The 23,548-nt window shown below is 38.6% G+C and overlaps 1 protein-coding gene across 1 annotated transcript; it reads left to right on the plus strand.

The window, feature by feature from the left end:
* The first annotated feature begins 201 nt into the window (after positions 1-201).
* LOC101794192 (plasminogen) lies at positions 202-23,548 on the plus strand. Its single transcript, XM_005015905.6, has 19 exons — positions 202-340; positions 1,664-1,799; positions 2,986-3,092; positions 6,771-6,885; positions 7,786-7,958; positions 8,542-8,671; positions 8,799-8,917; positions 10,403-10,565; positions 11,470-11,600; positions 12,474-12,633; positions 14,159-14,340; positions 15,290-15,438; positions 16,153-16,246; positions 17,468-17,585; positions 18,602-18,676; positions 19,690-19,830; positions 20,537-20,643; positions 22,111-22,256; positions 23,275-23,548. Exons 1-19 carry the CDS (start codon positions 292-294, stop codon positions 23,434-23,436), a joined length of 2,457 nt encoding a protein of 818 aa, XP_005015962.4. The 5' UTR covers positions 202-291; the 3' UTR covers positions 23,437-23,548.

Here is a 23,548-nt window from a genome sequence, read left to right on the forward strand (position 1 = left end):
TTAGCAAAGTGAGACCAAACAATTTGAGAACAAAAACATGTCTCACAAAACAAGAAAGTGCCTTCACATTTCCCAGCATCCAATAATACAAATGTCTGAGCCTGATTTGGTAACATATCCAATTCAAGGTTGTTTGAACATCCACTCCACAGCAAAGGGGGTCACAGTATGGGAGAATGATTAACTTAATCTGCCTGCCCTGTTTGTTTGATGCCGCCTCACTCCAGTGCAAGTCAATAAAACTTTGTGCACTGACACACACAACTTCCAGCACCTTCCAGCTGGGCCAAAATGGGAATTAGCAAAGCTGCCTTGCTCTTTCTTCTTGTGCTCAGCTCAGGTAAGAGTCCTTTGCCTTCCACTTGCAAGGGAGAGATGGGGGCCAAATGCTTTCAAGCTCCATGTTGTGAAGATGGGTCCCAAAACCCATGTATCACCACTTACCTGGATGAGGGTGGGTTTGGGGCTTGCTGGCCAGCAAGAATTGTTGTTGAACAAAGCAAGAGCTGCGGTTGCTCTGGTGTGTTTGTTAGAGACATGAGAAGAGCAACAGCCTTGGTGTGTGCATGGGAACAAATGGCCTGTGAAAATGCTGTACTAAGTATCAATGTAAGGAGAAAATGTATGTAAGCAGGGAAAAGCCCCTTTGCTGATGCAGGGGCTCGGGTTCCCTATAGGAAACACTTATGAATTTCCCGTGTCTATAACTGATCTTGAAAAATGAAATAATTAAATCACATCTCTGATATAACTCTGTAGCCTAATGCTGGATATGGAAATAAACTGCTGTTAAGATTAGGAACAGAAACATAGAATCTTTACAGATATTTAAAAAAAAATAAAAAAAAATTACGTGGCAAACTTCTTTATGAGCATAAACCTTTTAGACTTAATTATTAAATCTATAAGCATGTATTTCTACACATCTTATGCATATGTGGCTTTCCAATATAATCATACTAATTGATTTACTAATTTACAGCCTTGGATTACTTTGTTGCAACACAGATGCATCCTTACAGATTCATTATTAAGACTAGTTGAGCCATTGCAACAAAAAACTTGGTAGCCATTGTAAAAGGCCATGCAGTCATCTTATGATTGAGATTTCTTGCTCCAGGGCAAGACAGCTGAGGACAAGCATCTACTTGGTGATCAGTTCAACTGTAGTGATTGTGGGTTCCATATAGGAGGACATAAGCTCACATCATCCCAATTCATGCTTCTCCAAAACTTTAATATTGCTACCTCTTCCCAACGTTCTCTGAGTGGTCCCTCTCTCTGCTCCTCGTTACTCTGGTTTTTCACATTTCTTTTTCTTAGTTTCAAACCCATACGTAACTCCATTCAGAGCTTCATTTCTGTGTCTTCCTTCTGCTGTGTTTTTTTTTTTGTTTGTTTGTTTGTTTGTTTTGTTTTGGTATGTTTTTTTTGTTTGTTTTCCTATGATGTGTTCCATGCAGCTGTGTTTGTGACTGGAACACAGGAACAGAATAGAACAGGAACAGAAATTTCCTCAGAGTTTATGGCCTTTCACCCAGAATCATGCAAAATAAATAAGGACCTCACCTGTCAATGCTACGTGGAAGAGGAGACTTGAAGTCACAGATCTTAACTGCAGCATTCTCATTTTTAATGCCTGGTTCCTTTTCATCCCTTGTAGTGAAAGGAGATGTACTGGATGACTATTTAAGAATGGATGGTGTTTGGATCCTTACAAGAAATAAGCAGTTTTACGAGACAAATAATGAAATAGAATGTGCAGAGAAATGTGAAGCTGAAAGAAATTTTACTTGCAGGTAATTTCTGTTGAATCTTAAAGCTATGTCTTTGTGGATGACTAATTGATCAATGATATGTTCCTCCTGTTGTTCAGAAGTAAGCATTCACACTCAAATTTGGATGGAAAGCAATACAAAACAAAACAAAACCAAAAAAAAAAAAAAAGCCAACAACAACAAACACACACACACAAAAGCTAAGAAGGTGAATTACTGGGACATGCAGTTGGAAAGAGATGATTTGGAAGAGGCAAATGAGTATTTATTTTATTTTATTTCATTTCATTTCGTTTTTAATTTCAACACTTATAGTGAAGTGGGGCATATTTTTGCCAAGAAACATTGTAATACAATAATACTGAGTCTTCTTCAGCCTTTTTGCTCTACACATCCAACTCAATAACACGCTACTCAGAAACCAGGATGAGAACTTCAGCATGGGATTCACATGAACACATTTGTGTAAAACAAGTCCAGAGTGCCTGGGGAACACACGGTGCTGTCACACGGGTGTCAGGTCATGGGAAGCCGCTCCAGGAAAGCCACATTTTTTCCTCCATAGGTCAGGGCAGGTGACTGTCCAGGCAACAGGAGCTGCCTGAAGAGCCGATGGCACCATCTGCACCCCTTGGTGACCCAGGACAAAGTTAGGAGCCAGGTGCTGCAGCTCTGCCTACAGCAGCATTGCCCATGCCTGTGCCTTTGGCTTGTGGCTTTTCTCCACCCATAAATTACAAGATCAAATAAAGGGTGCATTTACATTGCATCAGTCTTTCTGTAGTAAATGCCCAATTTCCCTCTCCTATTCAATGCTAACTGGAGAGCTGTTTATGCCTCTGTAGCTGAATGCTGCCTTGTTTCACAAAAGATCAGTGAGATGTTTTCAGTTTGTTGCAGGGAAAGGCACTAACTAACCTGCGCAGCTAGAATGCCATTGGTAATGTTTTGCCAACCCAGTAGCTAGCTTCCCACACAGTAACTTATTCACATAGCCTTGCATCCCGAAAAAGTCAGACCTTCAGAGCAGCAGAAAATGTCACTGTCCCTTAGTGTCTCAAGTACTGAATACAGTCTCTGAAAGACATAAGTGGATATAATAACGTGCTGTTAAAATAATAATTTCTAGAAAATGAATTAGCAATTGCACAATTGGAAACAAATTAAAAATATTGCTTCCTATGTTCTGTGTTCTCAATTTCAACAGGGCCTTCCTATACACCAGGAAAAAGCTACAGTGTTTAACACTGGCTGAAAATAGCAAAACAACACTGATATTCAGCAGCACAGATTCAGTTCTCTATGAGAAGAGAAGTAAGTATGTTATATAACACTGTACATTTACATATTAAGCCTGTTTTAACTGCATCCTTGCATTCTCTGATTCAGTGCTGGAGCAAGCAGTTGCAGGCAGTGATAGTTTCAGTGAGGTGGGCTTGCACTCACCTTGCACCCCTTATGAACTGGGTTGAATCTGCCAGAAAATTTCCCATACAGCATCAAGGATTCTTGCATTTGACTTGGACTGGACTCAGTCCAATCTCCTTTAATCATATGTTACTGAGACCCTGCAGAATAAACATCCCAAAGCAAAAATAATGCCTTTTTCTTCCCACTAAGTATTTAAAGTCCTCTGCTTTATTAAGCTAACTGAGTCTTTAGTAATACAAAATTTCAAGGCTATGGGATTATCTGTGTACCCACCTGCCTAATTTTTGTATAATAATTCAGTTGAGAATTGTTTGACTGAAATACTTTATCTATCAGGTAGATCCTATTTTCTGTTGGCACCCAGTGCAGCAGATACTGTAGGCAGCTCTGTCTCAGCTGCAGTTCCCTTCAAACATCCTGGTCTCAGTCATGAAGAACCACAAAGGAGACACAGAAGGCAGTGAAAGATTTGAGATGTCGCTCTTGGCTTGTGTGCATATCTCTTGAATTTCCTTATGAGTCCAGTGTGTCTGTGCACATCTGATATCGTCATAACGGAATAAAAATTAAAAAACACCTTATCAGGTGATGTCACCATAGAATAGCCTGATATATTTATCTTTTCTGCCTCCTTATCTTTGAAGATAAACCCAAGTAGCTCTGATTCATACGCTTATCTTCATATGCTGACTTCTGTAGTCTTCTGAAAATCACTGCCACCATCTTTGTGAAGTATCTGGATAATCCAAATGGCATGATATTCTACCTGTAATGGTCCTGATCCACCTCAAAATAGTGATATTTCTCGTAAGACTGATTATGAGTATTGTAAAAGTGAGATTCAGCTTTCAGAAGCAACCTAATTATCATAGCTGACATCACCCAGGCTGAACTTGAATTCGCAAATAAAGACAGTAAGTCTGTTCTGAAGTCTCAGAAATATTTTCTGTATCCATCATGACTCCTCAGCACTGGGTAACTGCCTCTGTAAAACTCCTTTCAGCTAAAATAAGATGGAATTTCTTCTGCTTGAAGGAAGCAATCTCCAGCACTTTTTGTGACTGCCACTCCCTTAGGCTCATGTTGACTTTACAATCACACCTGTGCTTAATTCAGACCTCAAAATTTGTAACAGCTGCTCTGGAGTCCTTCTTGACAGAGTTTATTTTCCTTGAGATTGGATGCAAAAGATTTTCATAAAACAGCTACCTTAAAGCCAAAAGATTCATCCCTCTGTGAGCCCAACAGCTTGTCTGGCTGTGCTAGGCCACACAATATTATGCAGTCACATTTTACTCCGCCACAGAAAATTTCATTCTGTATGTAAACCATATTCTGGATTGTCCATAGTCACAAAAGAAACTCCATGAACATGTGTCTCATAGTTCCAGTTTTTCTTCTCGTTGTTAATAGCAAAACTCTGTCTGTATGAGGAATCCTCTTCTGATTACAACCTCCTTGTTAAGAGCAGCAATAATACACAATACACAAAATAGGCTTTTGTGGACTACGCTTACTACATTATATTGTCAGATTTCTTCCCATGCATGCCTCTGAGAGTCTTTTCTTTGATCCTAATTTTCATCTCAGAGTTTAAGAACTGACTTTTTTATCAATTTAGAACATGACTCTTTTATTAGATTAATTAGGCACTGAAATATTCCTTAACAACCTGGTTAGGGATTTCTCTCTCTTTATGGAGCAGCTTCCCCACTGGAACCTTAATTTTGTCTCGACATATAGTTTGGCTCTTGGTCCCATCATTCTTTTCAGGAAAGTGGACTTTCAGCAGTTATAGACCATCAGAGCAATCTCCTATATGGGACAGGAAAGTAGGAGAGATATTGCGGGTTAAGCAGAAAGAAGACTTATTTCTGAACGTTTTGTTTCAGAGGGTTCGTATACCAAAGCCTCAATGTGTGGTAGTCTCCATGTGCCATATGAGCCAGGAAGTTACTTGCTTGTTCTTCATTCCTGATACAGCTATGCAGAACCTCCACTTCCTCTCTTCAGGTGTCATCTGGATGTGTCCAGGCTTTTTATTTAGATAGGTTAACATAATGTAGGAGGTACCTGGCAACATCAGAAAGCCCATGGGCAAGACTATTGACCGGAGATAGTCATGCTGGGACCTGCTACTGGAATATCAGAGTTGAAGTGGCAGTGACAAGACCCCTGGGCAATCCAGAGGTAACCAGACAACCAGGCAGCAGTTCTCACAAGAGGCACTGTTGATAAAACATGCAGCACAAATGATGCAAGATGTGTGAGGAGCAGCTGAGGTCATTTGGTTTGTTCAACTTAGAAGGTTGAGGGATGATTTCACTACAGCTGACAGATTCCTCAGGAAGGGGAGTGAAGGGGAAGGCACTGATCTCTTCTCCCTTCCAGGGAGAAGAAAAGATCTCTCATGGACCCACAGGAATGTCGTGAAGTTGCATCAGGGGAAGTTCATATTAAATATTAGGAAAAGGCTCTCCACTGAGGGGATGGTCAGGCACCCCAGAGCAGTCATAGAACCAAGCCTGCTGGAGTTTGAGAAGCATTTGGACAACACTGTCAGACATAGTTTGATTTTTAGGTGGTCCTGCGTGGAACCAGGAGCTGGACTGAATGATTATTGTGGGTCCCTTCCACCTTGGAATCTTCTATGATTCCATCATTTGCACACCCAACCACACACTGTGATGGCAATAACCATAGCAAGGTGCCTGAGCAAGGCTCAGCTTATCCTATTAGGTTGGTCTTGTATTATTGCTCTATCATCTTTATTTTTTATTTGGGGATTTATGGCATCCTCCATGTGCAAACAAATTACAGGAAAGGGGAAATGAGGGTCACTCCCAATGACTGGAGATATTTCAGTATCTGTTAATAAAAGCATCACCAATGGTCTTTGCATTCTCCCTTTCAAGGAATCCCACCAGAAAGCATCTGGGGTCTGAGTCTAAGAGGAATCAAAGGTGTCACTTATGTGACAAACATATTCAGATAACTAAAAAATGATCTGTCCTGAAGGGATGGTTGCATGATACCCATACTGTGAATGGCCTTATGAAAAATACATTTCTATTAATCCCAGGTGATGGTGAAAGACCTTCTTTCTTATCTCAGTAATATGACAATATAAATATGTATTTCATACACAATATATATATATATATATATATATATATTGTATATATATATATATATATACAATATATTGTATATATATATATATATACAATATATATATATATTGTATATATATATATATATATATATATTGTAACTTGTTATATCTGCTTTCCTAATGTGATTTTATTAGCTTCATAACATTCTTCAAGAATTTTCCTCTCTAGTTGCTCAGTCATTTCTAACTATTAATTTTAAAATATCTTATGGAATCACATCTCTGTGTTTGCATGAACAAGAGATTCAAAACATGGGTAAATCTAAACTGTTCAAAACATGGGTAAATCTAATCTGATTAACTTCAGAGTTAAATCTGCAAACTCTCAGATTCAAGAGATGCAATGTTGTAACACCACTGAATTAACAAAGCCAATTCCATTTCAGTTTACCTTCTACAATGTAAAAGAGGAATTGGGAAGGACTACAGAGGAACAGAAGCCAAAACTTGGAGAGGTATTCCATGCCAGAAGTGGGCGGAAAAAACACCCCACAATCCAAAGTATGGCCTTATTTATATTTGTCTTCATGTTGTTCTGAATCTTTTCCAAGTTTCTTCATGTGTATAAATGACTTTATAGCATGTTACTAAAGCCAAATGTCATGTGATTTTTTAAGGCACAATTTTGTCTTCATCTCTCTTGTTACTTTTCATTCTACTGTCAGAGAACTGCAATGGTCTGGATAATGAAAGGCTGCATTGTCAGCTAGAGGAGTTGTGTCTATGTGCTGGGGCTCCTAAGGAGGTGAAATGCTGCTTCCACCAATTCATGATGAAAATTTTGTGATTGTGGGGCTAGAATTTCTCTCTTTTGTATGAGGTGTGAAAAAAAAAATGAGCAGTGGTAAAATGAGCAGTGGTGTCTGTCCAGCTTTATGACTCCCCTGCTAGCCTTCATTCTAATGAAACTTGGAAGCACTTACCTAGGTCTGTTGTTTAAAACCTTTTAGTCTTCTCTTGGAGGACTGCTATAGGTAAAACCACAGGGTCACTTGCTTCAAAGTCTCTGAAAGTTTGAGTCCACTTGCATTTGGTCAATAGACTCTAGAAATATTCCACTTTTAAAGCAGTAGCCTTAGGTAAAATACATCAGAAAGCCTCAGGATGCAATTAGCTGACTGATCAGCTGGATGCAAGTATTAAAGACAATAATTTACCTTTGAGATTGACATAGTTCTTACAAGATCATTCATTAGGTGCAGCTGGGGTCTAGGAAGAGGCTACTAGTAACGATAATTACAGCATGGTATTCAGATCTTATTTATGTGTTAGAACAGGGAATCTGTTTCTCTCATTTTTGCTACAAATCAATAGAGCCCAAAGATAGCTGAGAAAGCTGGGCATTTCCCTTCTGTTCTTCTGACTGGATTGAATTAAAATGTAATTTTAATACTGTTGCAGTATTACACCTGAAAAATACCCCAGTGCAGGGTTGGAGGAAAACTACTGTAGAAATCCTGATGACGATGTAAATGGACCCTGGTGTTATACAACAAACCCTGCAATCAGGTTTGATTACTGCAACATCCCAGAGTGTGAGGGACAGGTCATGCAGACTACAGAAGCTACAGAAGGTATGTTTATTTTTCTAGGAAGGGGCTTTCAAGTAGGTAATATTATTCCTGCAATTTACTCCTACTTTATTCTTGCCAATTGGTTTCAAATGTGAATTTAGATCAAGCTGGAATGTAAAAATTTATCAACACAAAGGTTGTTTTCATAACTGTCTCCAGTTTCAACAACATTTGTAAATATAGAATAAATCAACAATTATAATAATTTGCTGGTTTTGTTTTGCTCTTAACCCTAATATTTTTTTTAATTTTAACAACTGTAAAGATTGACCCAAGTGCTGTGTTACATATTGAACCCCTGCTGCTACCAGTACACAGAGATACATGGCAAAGCTTCGCCCTGATATATAGAGATATCCCTAAAGCTTTTAGGGATATACATGTCCCTAAAGTTTAATTCACTTGGATAGGGTGTAACTCATGGTCTTTTGGATTCCTTTCATCATTACCTGGAGCAAAACCCTCTAAAAGAACAGCAAATATTTATAATTTCTGCTTTCCTTTCAATGCACTCTTTCATGAGTGGATCAGGATCAGAGTTCAAGAGCTAGTGCAAACCTTGCTTTGTTTTCATTCTGCATAGGTCCCACAGTGGACTGCATGATGTGTAATGGTGAAGACTACCATGGAAATGTTTCCAGAACAGAGTCCGGGCTGGAGTGCCAGCGCTGGGATGCCCAAGAACCTCATATGCATGGATATACACTGAAACAGTGAGTCATACCCAGTGCTGAGCTGCCCCCACTCATTTCCACAGTGCCTGGGAAACCCTGCCTGCAGACAGGCTAGTTGCTACAGCTAGGCTGACTCACGAACCTGTCTTCCATTTTCGATGTGCAGCTTTCCAGGGAAGGATCTGAAGATGAATTATTGCCGTAATCCTGATGGTGAACTTCGGCCTTGGTGTTTCACCACCAGCCCCACTAAACGCTGGGAGTATTGTAACATTCCTCGTTGCAGTGAGTCTGACTTCTTGAGATCACTCCACAGGGTAGCTCTTCTAATTAAAATTATGCAGGGAGGGGAAAGACAAGAAATGACAGCTGTGAGTATCCTGAGGAAATCCCTGTGAATCAGGCAAATTATGCATTAATGAGCAGAACCACTCACTGTGTTTCTGTTGCATAAAATCATGTAAGGTCACTGAGAGTGCAGGTGTCACAAAGTGCAACAATGCCAGAGGTGTTATGGAAAACAGAATTTGTCTTCAATCACCTTACTTTTCAATTTATCTGAGAAGGCAGAGCTTTCAGTTTAAATCTCAGGTGGTAGTTTTCAGTTGAATTGCTGTCTCATGGAAAATACATAAGCCACCATGGCCATATTGTGATATTTTACCTGGATTTGGCCAGCACAGCCAACACTGCCTTTTCCTTAGTGAGAGATAAATCCTGAGAAAAAAGTTCAGACCTCAGGAGAAAATCTGATTTATCACTGAGCTAGCTTAATGCATTAAGTTGAGCACACTAGATCTGGACTTTTCCAAGGACTGAATAATGAGATTAGCACTACCATTAGTAGAGCTGTACTGCACTTTGAGAAAAGAAAAGAAAAGAAAAAAAAAGAACAAAAAAAAATTTGCATTTCTATCTCTAGAGCTTGCTTTCTTAACATCTGCTCTTGACAGTTCTCTAAGCAGCAGCATGTGTTTACTAGATCTAGTTTACTTCAGCATAAACAATTATAAATGGAAGAATAAGTATACAGAATTCTGCATGATGAAGTAGATTGTGAAAGATACTATAGCATCTCCATTTTGTGCCTAAAACATAAAGTTTAAATAGGACCTATTAGAGGCCTATTTGTCTGCTCTGGAAATTACATATACAATGTATATGCAATAGGCATGCATTGTAAATTCATTTTCTCTTTGGCTTCTGCAGGTTCTGTGGCTCTGATCATTAGTCTTACTTCAATGTTCCCCACATACCAGACAAATTCATTTTCTTTCACACTTTCTTCTGCCTCACTTTCCCAATCCACTGATACTGGAGCCTTACCTCTGAAGACTGTTGTGCTTTCTCTCAGCATTTCTTCTTAGCCTTTATCTTTACCCTTTCTGCCCTTCTACCCTACCTATACCTATTATACTAATGTGCTCCCTTCATCCCACTTGTTTTTACAAGACCATAAAGGACTGCTTATTGCCTTTCTAGATCTGCTCTCAAGGGACTGCAGGCACAGCATCTGGCTTGTCTCAGCAAACTTATTTACTGGCTGATGTGAAGGGGCAGACACAGGACACCCATTTGGCAGCCTGAGTTCTTCTGATAACATACACTTCGGCTTTGCCATGGCTTTTCACCAATGTCATCTCTGCTAAAATAAAAAAATACACATTCACCATTACAGACATCAAAGGTGTTTTGATATATTTGAAGGCATTCATTAGCTATGTTTTTTTTCTTTTTTTTTTTTCTTTTCTTTTTTTAATCCTGTTACAGCTACACGCCCACGAGTTTCTGGCCTGAGTTCCCAGTGTATTTCAGGGCATGGAGAAGACTATCGAGGCAGGATAGCTATCACAGAATCGGGAAACATTTGCCAGCACTGGAACATGCAGTTTCCTCACAAACATGGCTGGATTCCTGACAGATACCCCTGCAAGTATGCTGAGACTCCTCATTTTAATGAATACCCAAGAACATAGTTAGCCCTTAGTGAACCAGATGCAGAGGCATCAGGAGTACAGGTTTTCTGAATTATGATGATAGTTTCTCTCCTTTTGTCACCTTTCATATTGCTTTTCAGGTCTTACTTTTTTTTTTTTTTTTTTTTTTTTTTTTTTTTTTTGTCCTATATTCCTTTCTTATTTTTAACCAACAGCTTTGATCTCATATACTTGTCTCACCTGTACTTGCACTTCTCCTCATCCCATTGCACAGGTATAGGTATTTACTGCTTTTATATTAACAGTGTGCTTTTATATTGACTTTGTGCTTTAACACATTTTCAGTGTATTACTCTTCTGAGGAACATTGCACCAAGGCCCAAAATGCTCCTAGGTCAGAGGAGCTGGGTCTATAGAGCATTGTCAATAGGCAGGGGTGGCTGGGAATGACCAGGCTTTTAGCTTTTAGCTCTGTATTTGGATCCGGTGGGTTGTGAAATGGATTCTGTAAGTTTCCCTGGGCATGTGAAATCCTGTCCATCATCACTGCAGAAAGCTGCTGAGAGCAGAAACACGCACCATTTGACATCCAGACTTGCCTGGTTTTTGTAGTAAGGGTCAGGTACACCAATGACTTCAATGTCAGCTTTTACTGCCCTATATTGGCTAAAAAACAAGAGCAGAAAGTGTAACCATTGTAAAAGTTCTTCATATAACATCAACATTTAAACAGGAAATTCAAAGGCTATTGGCTAGCCCAGAATAATGGTATATGAGGCAACAAATCTGTAAGAATAAATATAACCTCTGAGTTGAGTTCTGCATGCAGTAATTGTTAAGTCTTGCACATAACCCTTCTTGATTTCCATCAGTAATTTAAAGCCAGTGTTTCTGTTTCAGGGGCTTAGAGGAAAACTACTGCAGAAACCCTGATGGAGAGAAGAGGCCTTGGTGCTACACTAGCAACAGCAGTGTTCGGTGGGAATACTGTTCAATTCCCCGTTGTGATAGGACAGAGCAAGGGAGTGCTGGTATGAGTAACTGAAGTGTACTTGAGATAAAGACTTCAGAGCTGTGAGACACTTCTTATTTCTCATTGTAATTTCAGTTCTTGTTTCTCCTGGCAAATCTTTTTCAGTCACTTTTTCACTGTTGTTTATGCAGTTGCTTTGCTCGGCATGTTGGAAAACCTGTCAGATTTTGGACTTTCAATGGTTAGGAAGTGCAGAGAAGGCTGTAAGACATCAGCTGACCCAGCAGAAGAATCACAGTATCGAAAAATATAAATATATTTTTTTATTCCTTTTATTTTTTCCCCCAAAGGCAGGACATTTCTAGGAAGTTCACTGAAGAATGAAAAAGAGCTTTAAAGAGATTTTTAAAAGTGCTAAATAAAGGGAAGTCCTATCTTTGGAAAGTAACCATGGAAGAGAGGACAGTAGCTTCCAAAGTCCAAAAATATTAAAAAATCTCATCTGAAACATCCATCCATTCAAGCACAGAAAATAACAAGAAAGTGTTAGTGCGATCAAAAGAGTAATAGAAGAATAGGAGTTTAACATCATCTATATTTTTGAATTATTTCAGAGACAAAATAGCTAATATCTCTAACCTTTGAGGATTTTTCATTTTCAACTCAAACATTTCCACAAATGCCAAAATGAAACTGAGGAATGCACTTTCCACCAGCCAGCATCTGACATATAAGGCTAATCTGTGAAATCTCTAAATAACTTTGGAAATGCCCTTCTGTTTTTCACACTGGCCAAGATGTTCTCACTGGAAGCCCTCTGTATGAATGAGTCAATCCCTTCTGTTTTCTTGTCTGTTTGATTTTTCTTGTGCCTGTTCAATATGAAGATAAAGCCATGATGCAAGGGACCGGTTTCTGCTGTTTGCTGCAGATGTGCCAGCACAGATTCCCCAGGTGGAGGAGTGCTATCGAGACAAAGGCCTAAGTTATCGTGGCACAACTTCCATCACTGAATCAGGAAGGAAATGCCAAGCCTGGAACTCCAAGTCCCCACACAATCTTGAAAAGATCCTGAAAAAATTCCCAAACGCGTATGTATCTCACTTTTTTTAACTTTTTTTTTTTTTTTCTCTGACAGTGACCATTGCTGAAAATTTTGCTATCTTTGCACATTTATGTTTTAAAAAACTAATAGGGAATGTACATATAAAAGAGAATTTCTTTCACTATCATTTTACCAAGATACAGAAACATTTTCTGTTAGTCTCATTTTTAAAAGCTGTGTTTACCTGTAATTTAAATTCTTAGTAAAATACCACTGTAACACTTTATTCATAAACCTGAGCTGGTGTAACCAAATCTGGGAGGCCTGTAATCAGAGTTTGGCATCTACTGAATGCATTTTGTTAAGAATTTGAGATGTTCATGGGGACCTTTCTACTTGTTTCATCTGGGGAAAACACAACATTTGTGTTGCAAACTACACAGACAAGTGCATTATGATTAGAACCATCATTTTAGATGTTCTTTGTGGTTGTAACTGGGCATCCAGAATTTCATTTAGAGAATTTTTGCCCTTGATTTATTTACTTTCTTACTCAAAGTAAAAATACTGGATTAAGTAACAACTTAGAGATCTAACCATAATTACTAATGTGCCAGTTGTTAATAAGCATACAAAAGCAACAAGACAATTGCTACGACATCCATCACTGCTTGGTGGATTACAAGTATGGGCAGGATCTTTTAGTACTTTTAATTTTTTTTTCCTTTTTTTTTTTTTTTTAAATAATGTCACCCTAAATAGTTTTATTTGGAAATTTTCAGTCTTTTTTGTCATAAAAATAACAACATATTGAAATATACTCAGAGGAGGCACATTTTTTCACAGACATTTTTAAAAAATGAAATTTATCTGTGAAAATGTGGAACTTGTGTATTCTGGCATATCTGAAAACAAACAAAAAAAGTATTTCAGCTTTTTTCAAGATGGGGAAATACCACAACTCTGCAAATTGTTGGAGAAAAATACTCTAATTCCCCCTGCCCCAGCAAGTTCAGTCATGGAAGTGTTCTCGCTGAATTAAGTGTTGTGGGGTTTGGTTTTTTGGTTTTTAGTTTGTTTGTTTGTTTTGAAAGAAATAAAAAAGTTAATAATAATTTGCATGAGTATTTAATTTCTATTCTTCTTCATATAATAAAGAACCCTCTGGCATTAAAATACATATATATATAACCTTCCAGCATATTTATTGCTAATTTGCACATTCACACAATTGTGTATGCTCATACATATTGCTTTGAAATAAATTTATTGTCATATCAAGCATTTATTTAACTACTAAGCACATTGACATATTGCAGCCAGAATTTAAACTTGTGGTTGAATTACATTTCTTTATGTATAAATATATTCATGACTCTGATGTACATATAATTCTCCGGCTGTATCACAGCCATTAATGTTTTTGATGGTAATACGGTACCTGGCAATAGTAAAAGAATTAATAAATGTATGTGTATATATCTCTGCATAGTACATATTCTTTTTGGCAAGAGATTCCCATGATTACTTTCTGTCTTATGCAGAATGAATATTTGTACCTATATTCACAGGGATTTGAGGGAGAACTATTGTAGGAACCCAGACGGTGATGACCGCCCGTGGTGTTTCACCACAGACCCCAACAGGATCTGGGAGTACTGCAATCTCAGGAGATGTGATGATCATACAGAAGAGGCCACACCAAATGACCAGAAGGAACAAAGTGTTGTCCTGACTACACCTACCACGTCTGGTAACAGATGGCTATAGCTGTCATCTCCTGTCACCACAAATAGCAATATTTTTCAGAGTTATTCTTGAGTAGTACTAGAACATAGGAGTTATATCCCTCCTTCAGATTTCAGAACCATACTTCTGTCAGATTATATCCTGTATCATTTTACAGTACTTTCTGTGGGATATCTTTTTCATTTAGGGGACTGAGAAGAAAATAGACAACAATTTCTGTTGTTGTGTGCTATTGAAATAAAATAACAGTAAATGTTAAGAGAATTTTACTTGTGCTGTGCTTTATGTTTTTAGGATGTTGTCCTTATCTTGCTATATTGTTCATAGGCAACCATGTTATTGAAAATGTGTACACCAACAGAGGAAGGCTTTTGCCCTGTCTTTCATTAATACTTCCTTAATTAATAGCCCCTCTTGGTCAAAGCAGTGTGACTTTTCAGAATGTTCGGTAGAGCTTTCCATTAAATATTTATTTTGCAAGGGAATTTGGCGGGGTTAGATAAAAAATTCACTCCTAAATGGCAATGTACTCTTACTCACATGCAACAGGAGAAAGCAGTTGAAGTGATGCCCTTGGAAACAACAACTGCTGTCTCAGTATAATGGGCTGATGACCCTTTAACACGCTTTTCTCTTGAAAGGTGTTTACTGATCCTAGGTTAGCAAGGATTTTGGAGTCTTTTCAGATATTTGCAGTATGTTACAGAAAATATTTAGCCTGAAGTTCCTTGATTTTTTTTTTGCAGTTCAATTACTCTGTATGTCCAGGAAGACATCCATCTTGACAAACTAAGAGATCACATCCCAGGGTACATTTTTGTCTTTCCACTATAGACAGTAAAGAGCGTGTAAATCCTGAAAGTACTTAATCTGACTTAGTTCTGCTTACCACCACCAAATACAGATTCAACAGGTAACAATCATTTATTTTTATTTTTATTTTTTTTCCACAGACTGCATTAATGGCAATGGTAAAGACTATCGCGGCACAGTCGCAAAAACTGGAAATGGCAGGACTTGTCAAGAGTGGAGTTCTCAGAGCCCTCATAGCCACAAATACTTCACTCCTCTGACTCATCCAAGAGCAGGCCTGGATAAAAATGTAAACAGTTGCTAATTCACCTGATGTCATTGAACGTTGTCTCCTTTCTCCATGACCCCTCAGTAAACACTTCATATTGAGTCTCTATAGACCAAGCTAAGTGTACCTGGAAGTCATCATGTTGATATCCTGGACCTACAGCAGTGCTGGAGAGGGAATGATGCATTTAACATTACCTAGGATGTTGTTATTTCAAGCACAGCATAAGGTTGATGATGACATGCAAGCAATGCAGAAAAAAAATCATGCAGGGCTTTTCTTATTTCTGCAAGCACTAGAGCAATGCATTTTGTTGTTTGTCACCAGCTGGGCAGGTTTCTGGCATACTCTCAGGGCTGACCTAATTTGCTGTCACCGACTTCAGTAGAAGGATTAAGCCAACAATAGGTGTTTTAGTGCAAAGTGCTTAATCATCCCATGTCGAACTTTACTTCTCAGAAGACCTTAAAAAGCTAGGCTGAACTCTTGGTGGATGAAGAAAATTATAGTAGCTTTGTCATATTTATATAATTTTACTATTGGTTTTGAGATAAAGAAAGTTAGAATTTTGTGTTTAGTGGCAACAGAAAGCACATAACACCTAATGAAGAAATGGTTGGGGGAAATAATTTAAAAATTTTGATTAACACTTTTTAGAAAGCATGCATCCATAAACTTCTTTATTCTGTGGCTAATATTTGGAGTCTTCATTCTTTGTTTTTGTGATCATTACAGTATTGCAGGAATCCTGATGGAGATGTAAATGGTCTTTGGTGCTTCACAACAGACCCAGAAAAAAAATGGGAGTACTGTGAAATCCCGCGCTGCTGTAATTATCCTTAAAGACTTCTCTGTTTTCCCTTTCTACAACCTATCATGATAGTTACAAAAAGTTTTCAGTACAGCAACAAACAACTCTAGTAGGCAGTAGCTTTAGATTTGAATTTAGATCTGTATGGCATTTTGACAAAACCAGATGCCTGTAATATTAAGCCAGTTTAGATAGCATGGTGCTAAAAATCATCAATAAGATTTCATAGATAACAATTCATATGCCCTTTATTATCAGTGAGGCTAAGCACTCAGAGTTGCTAGATGAATTTGAGATATCCAGTGGAGCTGTGGAAAGAGGCACTCCTTCCCTGGAGTGATCAAACACAGGAGAGGATTTTCTTGACATGCATGTTAGTCTTTCCAAGCACTTTGTGGCAGGACTAATGCCTTGAGAACCTGCTAAAACGAATTAATTATCTGTTAGCTGGGAGTACCAGAGATTAATTTTTTATCATTTACTGGCATCATTATTATTCTGATCTGGATGTTAAATTATTTGTCCCTTGACATGTCACCTTTCTTTTGGGAAGTTAGTGAATTTGGTCCTGGATATTTATGCAGGTTTCCTTCATTCATTCTCTTCTGGGATAGTAATTATTATACTGAGTGGATGTACTGCTTGTTGAAAATTCAGCAGAAAAAGATGTTTTAACTTCTCTGGTGTCCTGGCAATGGATGCCAATAACAACTGTAATGTACTGGGAGTGCTATGTGGTGCACCTGCTAGAGGCATCTCACTTGCTTTGCTCTTTGATCAAGGTGTAGCCTGTAATGCTTTGAATATTTTAGAAATTCTTATTATATTGAATTGATCTGGGCAATAAACTTACTTTCTTTAACTCCCTTTCCCTTCAATTTCCACCCCAAATTTTCATTTTGGGGGAGGGCTCATTGTAGTTTTACCTATGTTATCTGATGACATCCAAGTACTTAGCTGACAATTTTTGCCAGGTAAATTAATGTCTTATGTCAATGGTGATATATTAGCTCCAGGTTAAAATGCTCCAGGTAATGATAATATAATGTCGTCCAAGGGTCTGGTTGTTTCTTTATTCTTAGTTCCTGTTAAAGAACATAAACAGTGAAAGCCTAAAGAAGATATAAAAATGCTTTATCTCTTTCTCTTTCATCAGATTGCACTGTGAATTGCATTACATATGTGCATTAAAACCTTTCATTGTAGCTTTTTTTTTTTTTTTTTTCCTCAATGCTGTAGCTTCTTCTGATCATGACTGTGGAAAATTTCCAATGAGAAGTGGGCGAATCTGTGAGCAATATGACATGTGTGATGCATCTCCAGGGTCTTGGCCTTGGCATGTCAGTCTCAGGTCAAGGTATTGATATTACAGACTGTATCACCATTAGTAAGCACCAGGGTTTCACAAGAAACAGGTATCAGGAAGGGACTGGTATGAAAAAATGCATATGTTTCTGGAGACTGGACTTGGTTTCTACATAAAATAACTTTACATTTAAAATTAACTTTGTGTGTGTGTGTGTGTGTGTCATAATGTTGACAGGTAGTTACTATTAAGTCATTAGTCCAAAACTCTCCACTTTCTCTAGAGAGCAAATTTGAACCGCAGACCTTGAATATGGTTTGATTTACTGAAATGGGGAAGTAATAATTCCCACAGAGGATAATGACAGTTATTTGCATTCTGCAATGGGCCCACGAATGTTCAAATGTAAATTGCTGTTGTGACTACGCTAGTTGTGCTAGAAGTCATGCGAAGATCACTGTCTCTCTGTATTAAAAAAGAAAAAAAAAAAAAAAAGATTTGTGCATTTATACATAGCATTTCCATAGCTGCAGAGTGGCTGAACAGGATATGAAGAAGGCTAATGAAAATTTGTATAGAATTGATAGAATTGTTGACAATCACCATAAAAAAATAATAGCCCAAGAAAAGTTGAAAGTCCATAGTAAGACTTACGTAAATAACTAGTCCAAGACATCCCCACAGATAAGCAGGATGTAGCCTTTTTTTAATTGCTTATCAGGACAAACCCATTATATCACAAGTGAAATTCTTAGGAAACTTTTATTAAATTCCTGAAAGCAATAGTACACCTTTAAACTGGAACATTGTAGCAAAAATGTCACTTGGGTATCAAATTTCTGTTCATATCTCTCATGTTTTGAAGCAGATAAAGTTTGTCCTTTGAAAATCTGCATTTGATTTCTCTTGCGATTGGCAGGTGACAATGTCTGAGTGTTAAAAGATTCCAGTATGAGGATTATTGCTTGTTTGCTAGTAGCTAGTGTTTCCCATTGGGCACAGCACAGGTGGTAGAGAATTGACCGTGCAGTCTTAGATTAATGTGATTATTATCTTCTCTTTTCTAGCACCAACACACACCATTGTTCTGGCACTCTGATACATCCGCAGTGGGTCCTTACTGCAGCTCAGTGCTTGCAAGAGTGAGTATCCACTAGAATGAGTGACAAGCATTCCTTACAGCTGGATGAGAAAATCAACAGAGGTGCAAGATGTACCTACAAAGGCAATTTACTGACCTTGGAGGGCGGTTCCTTGGCCTGTGCAACATCTGCACAGTCTCTGCATGTTAAAGCAAGCAAGGAGCATCTCTAATGTCTGAAGTGAGCAACTGTGTGTCTTGGGGAATCACTTAATAAGTTAAAGCCTTAATAACACTGATGACTGATAAAGGCAATACACTCTACTGATTCATGAGAAGTTTACAGAATAGCAAAGCCATATGCAAAGTAGTAAGTTACCTGATAGCACAGTTAATGTCATTGCAAGCACTGTAGTATGGTCATTTTGGTTTTCGCCCTACAATATGCAGGGTCCTTGTTTTGTTTCTTTTTCTTTTCACTACTTTTAAAAGCTGTAGTTTAACTGCTCCCATCATTCTTTTGGTGATGCAAAAAGAAATAAGTGTTTCCCTTTGAGGCTGGTTAGAGCAGAACCGGGGCTTGTGTCAAGAAATTTCCAGCTGCTTGCTACAACCTCCCAACCTATGCCTTACTTCCTGTCTTTTCTTGCCAGCAGGTAGATTTGTCTGCTGCTTCTGTCTCAGTCAAATAGATGCAGAGCACAACAGTGGTTACCTCCTCCATCTGCTATATCCCTCACCCCAAAGCATACTGAACGGCAGCTGTGATGGTGCTAATTGCACTTAGAAAAATTGTGGCTAGCAGCTGACCCTCAGGGCTTCAGCAGTTAAGAACACTGCAAGAAGGTGCCACATTGTTTACAGCTCATGGGATTTTTCATTACTATAATAATCAAACTGTCAAAAAAATCTCATTTTTCTCCTCCCCGAGAGTAAATGTGGACATCCATGGTTACAAACAGCAGCCTAGCCATCTTGTTTATTGCAGTTCTCTTGGGAAATGAGCAAATTTTATGAGTGACATTCCTGATTCTATGCATGGGTCTATAACATTGCTACTGTCATTTCTTCCAGGTCAACAGATCCCTCTTCCTATATGGTCTTTCTTGGGATACAGAATCTAAATGCAGCAGCACCATCCCTTCAAATACGAAGTGTTCAGAAATTATTAAAGGAACCAGGCGGAGCTGACATTGCCCTGCTAAAGCTGCACAGGTGCCATTTCAATCCAAGTTTTCCTCTCTTTTCTACATCTTTATTCTGAAGTCATGAGTTACATTAGCCTAGATTTGTGTGAGTTTGAGAGTCCCTTTGAGCATTAGCTTACACACCTGTTCAAGGACAAATACTGAGCATCTGTCCTCCTGAAAGACCCCCCTGTCAGACCCTGTGTGAGCTACACACACAGTTTAGGAAAGACAACCCCAGTTAGGATGGGAGGGATTGCCATGGGGAATTCCACTCACCACCTGCTAAGTGGTGTCTCCACTGAAACAGGGAGTGTGGAGGTAAACCAAAGCGAAGTTGTGGCTGGAGGATCTTCTGCTTGGAGGCTTTTTCTGCTCAGCCATGAGGACTGTGAGCACCAGCTGAAGTTTTGGCTAAGAAGCACCACAGCTTCTTCATGGAGCAAGTGGAAAGGTCCAGTTTCCTTGACAGTGCTGCAGGCCAGGTCATACGCATGTTTCATGAGCACCAGATGTGGCCAAAAACTCTGTAAAACCAGACCCAACTTGTGATACAGTGAAAATCCCTGTGCATAATTGTAATTTCCTGAAGCCCTCTTTTGTGTCTCGCTTAGGTATCTGAACAGTCTGCTCAAATCTGTGCTGTTATTCCAACGCTATACTGAATGAGAAGACTGAACAAGTAGATAATCATTTTTATAAGTATCTTTCTTTTTTCTTTGTTTGTTTTCCAGTCCTGTAAGAATTGGTGACCATGTAAAACCAGTTTGTTTGCCTGAAACAAGTCTTATGGTGGAAAGAAACTCAGTATGTTTTCTAACTGCCTTTGGAAAAACAAGAGGTAAAGCATATTCAGTGAGGCTGAGAACTTAGGAGGGTTTTCAAATCCAAATTCCAAAATATATGTACTTTGGGGGCCTGGAAAAATGAATTTTATTTAAGATTTAACTAAGTCAGAAGTCACTGGGCAACATTATTTGTCCTATTTCTTTCTCTCAGACCTCGGATTCACCTCATCCCCCTTCTCCCCCCAATCACTCATATTAACTCATTAACTGTATTCATTAAACAAGAGAAAACAGAGGTAAATGAGACATAAGACTTTACTACTTTTTCTCTCTCTTTTTTTTTTTTTTTTTTTGGTCTTTCTTCAGCTTACACATATGCTGTATTTGCACAAATAAGGACAATAGTCAAGTAATATCCTTGACTTTAACTTTGATATTCAGATATAAGTTTTTTAAACATATGAATGAAGTTTGTGCTTGCCTTCTTTTGGTTTAAACACTACTGTCTGCAGAGTCTTCTGTATGTTCACTCCAGACAGGTAGGATATACAAGCAAGCACAAGCCTTAAGGCCTTATTCCTGAAACAAGAGAGCGTCCCTGGAACTGTGGCTCCATTCAGTTAGAGCTTACTCAGACCCAGCTACCTTTGGGACACAGGCAAAGGAACTCAAGCTGAAGGTTTTTAATGTCAGTAAAATCTCCAGCTGAATTTGTTTCAGAGTCTAGAGTTAAAAAATGACTTATGTGGACTCCTGCTGCCCATCTCTCACTCTACCTGTGCTCAAGGGTTGAGAATACCCAGCCATTTTCCACTCGCTTTTGCTGCAGCATTATCAAGCAGCATTATCATCAGCATTATCAAGAAACACTTTTCTCTGGTGTGCTTTTTGTTGTTGTTGCTTTTGTTTAGCTTGCCACACGGTGGCAGCTGCTTGCCATGTTCTTGTGATCACAGCCACAAGAAAATGGTGCAGGCTAGATTTTTTCTGGTAGTGCATTAGGGTGGGAATATCAACAGACCGTTGTTGCTCTTAAGCAGTAGGAGAGGGTCCTGCCATGTCATGCAACTACTTTCTGAAAGGGGGAGCAGAGCTAGAGACCCACATCTAAATACACTCTGCTTTGGGAAAATTCAACCTTAGTTTCAAAAAAATTTGCTTATCTGTAAAACACTATCTTTAGGCTTGAAAGAATTCAAAATAATGCAAAGTAAATCCAGGCCTTTCCCTTTTGAAATGAGCATGAAATAATGAAAGCCTAAAATAGGCACAATGTTTCTGCATACTAAGCATCTGTTTTTATGTATTTTGAAACTCTGTGCAAAGAATAATAATCACTGCTTATTGAGAGCAGGCATGATCCAATTACAGAAAATTTAAAAGATTTATCAAGGTACTTCAGTACTCCAGCATCTATAGTAGAGCTGGTGACAGATCCCAGTCCTTTCGTTACTCAGGCCTCCCTACATCACAGTGCCTCGGCTACCATTTACAGGTGCATTTTCTTGTTCTTCACAAAGGTACTAATGCAGGCAAGACATTAAAAGACATTGAATTCCCTGTGCTTGAAAACAGAATGTGCCATCGCCCTGGCTTTTTACATGGGAGTATCAATAATCATGAATTTTGCGGTGGATTTACTTTTCGAAGCGTACATTACTGCGAGGTAAGAATAATCTAGCTTTGAGTGTGAGCACATCAAACATCAGTTTTTGTTTTCAAGGCTCAGAAATAGCTTCAGTGTTTCAAGGCCTCTGCATGAGGCATAAGTCCTGAGGTATACAGAGCGTTTTTTCTTCCTTCACACTGTCAACCAGAGTAGCTGGGAAATTGCGTAGGGTAATTTCTCCTTCCCCAAAAGGCATCCTGACATATCCTACTGGTAGTAGCCCAGGACTGTGAATATCCCATCCCAGCACAAATAAAGCCTGTGATAAACCTGCACTTTCCTTTGTTCCTAGACAGAGACAACTGGTGAATGCTTCAGGTGTCCACCTGGTATTGTACCACATTTTTATTTAGTCCCCTGATTGCTAATGCTCAAAGTGCTTCCAGTTTTCTAATTTTCACAAGCATATGAAAAGACTTAAAATGTGATTTTCTTAATAGAGGATATCATGTTGGATACTTTTTCAATAAAAAGCTGTTGACTACTTGGTGACAGTCAGAAAGTAAATGCTAGTCTGTCTGAGCAGGTATTCAGTGCTAGTACAAATGCCATCTTTGAGAGTATGGATGGTACATTCACTGATAGGCACATAAATTACTGCACAAGGTATTCATATCCTACCATGCCTGGATTTTAAGAAATAGCATTATAAGGTTTATATTAATTTTGTCTGGAACCAATTAGGTCAGAGGATGTGGAAAATTAAGAGACTTCTTTTTGCTGTGTAATTGGCCTCACAGAGATCTGGGGATGCTCCTATACCCATGACTGGTATTTGGGTCTTTCTTCTTCAGACCAAAGGCATGGCCTGTGTCCTTGGGAAAAAAAAAAAAATCCCCCCAATTTTTGTTACAATCAGTAGAAGAAAACACTCTCCCTCTCTCTACAGCCCTCACCTTAACTATATTCTAAGGCCTTCAGAGTTACCACAATGTTATTCCTGCCAATGTTTTGTTGTTTGCATGTCTACTGTCATCACTAGGGGACTTACCTTATTCTCTCTTCTTGTCCCTAGGCTGAAGTTGGAGGACCTCTGGTCTGCCAAAATAAAGACAGATTTGTCCAATATGGAGTCACCTCTTGGGGACTAGACTGTAGCCAGCCATCAAAGCCTACTGGTTTTGTCCAAATTCCTAGCTTTCTTTCTTGGATCAAGAATGTAATGGCTGCCCACTGAATCTGGATGCAGGCTAGCTTTTCTGTGTCAGAAATGACATTCCTAGTATAATTTAAAAATCAAAATAATTCATAAGAATCTTAAATAAAAAATTGTTACTGGCTGAGAATAA

This window comes from Anas platyrhynchos, chromosome 3 (genome assembly GCF_047663525.1).
Source record: "Anas platyrhynchos isolate ZD024472 breed Pekin duck chromosome 3, IASCAAS_PekinDuck_T2T, whole genome shotgun sequence".
NCBI lineage: Eukaryota > Metazoa > Chordata > Aves > Anseriformes > Anatidae > Anas > Anas platyrhynchos.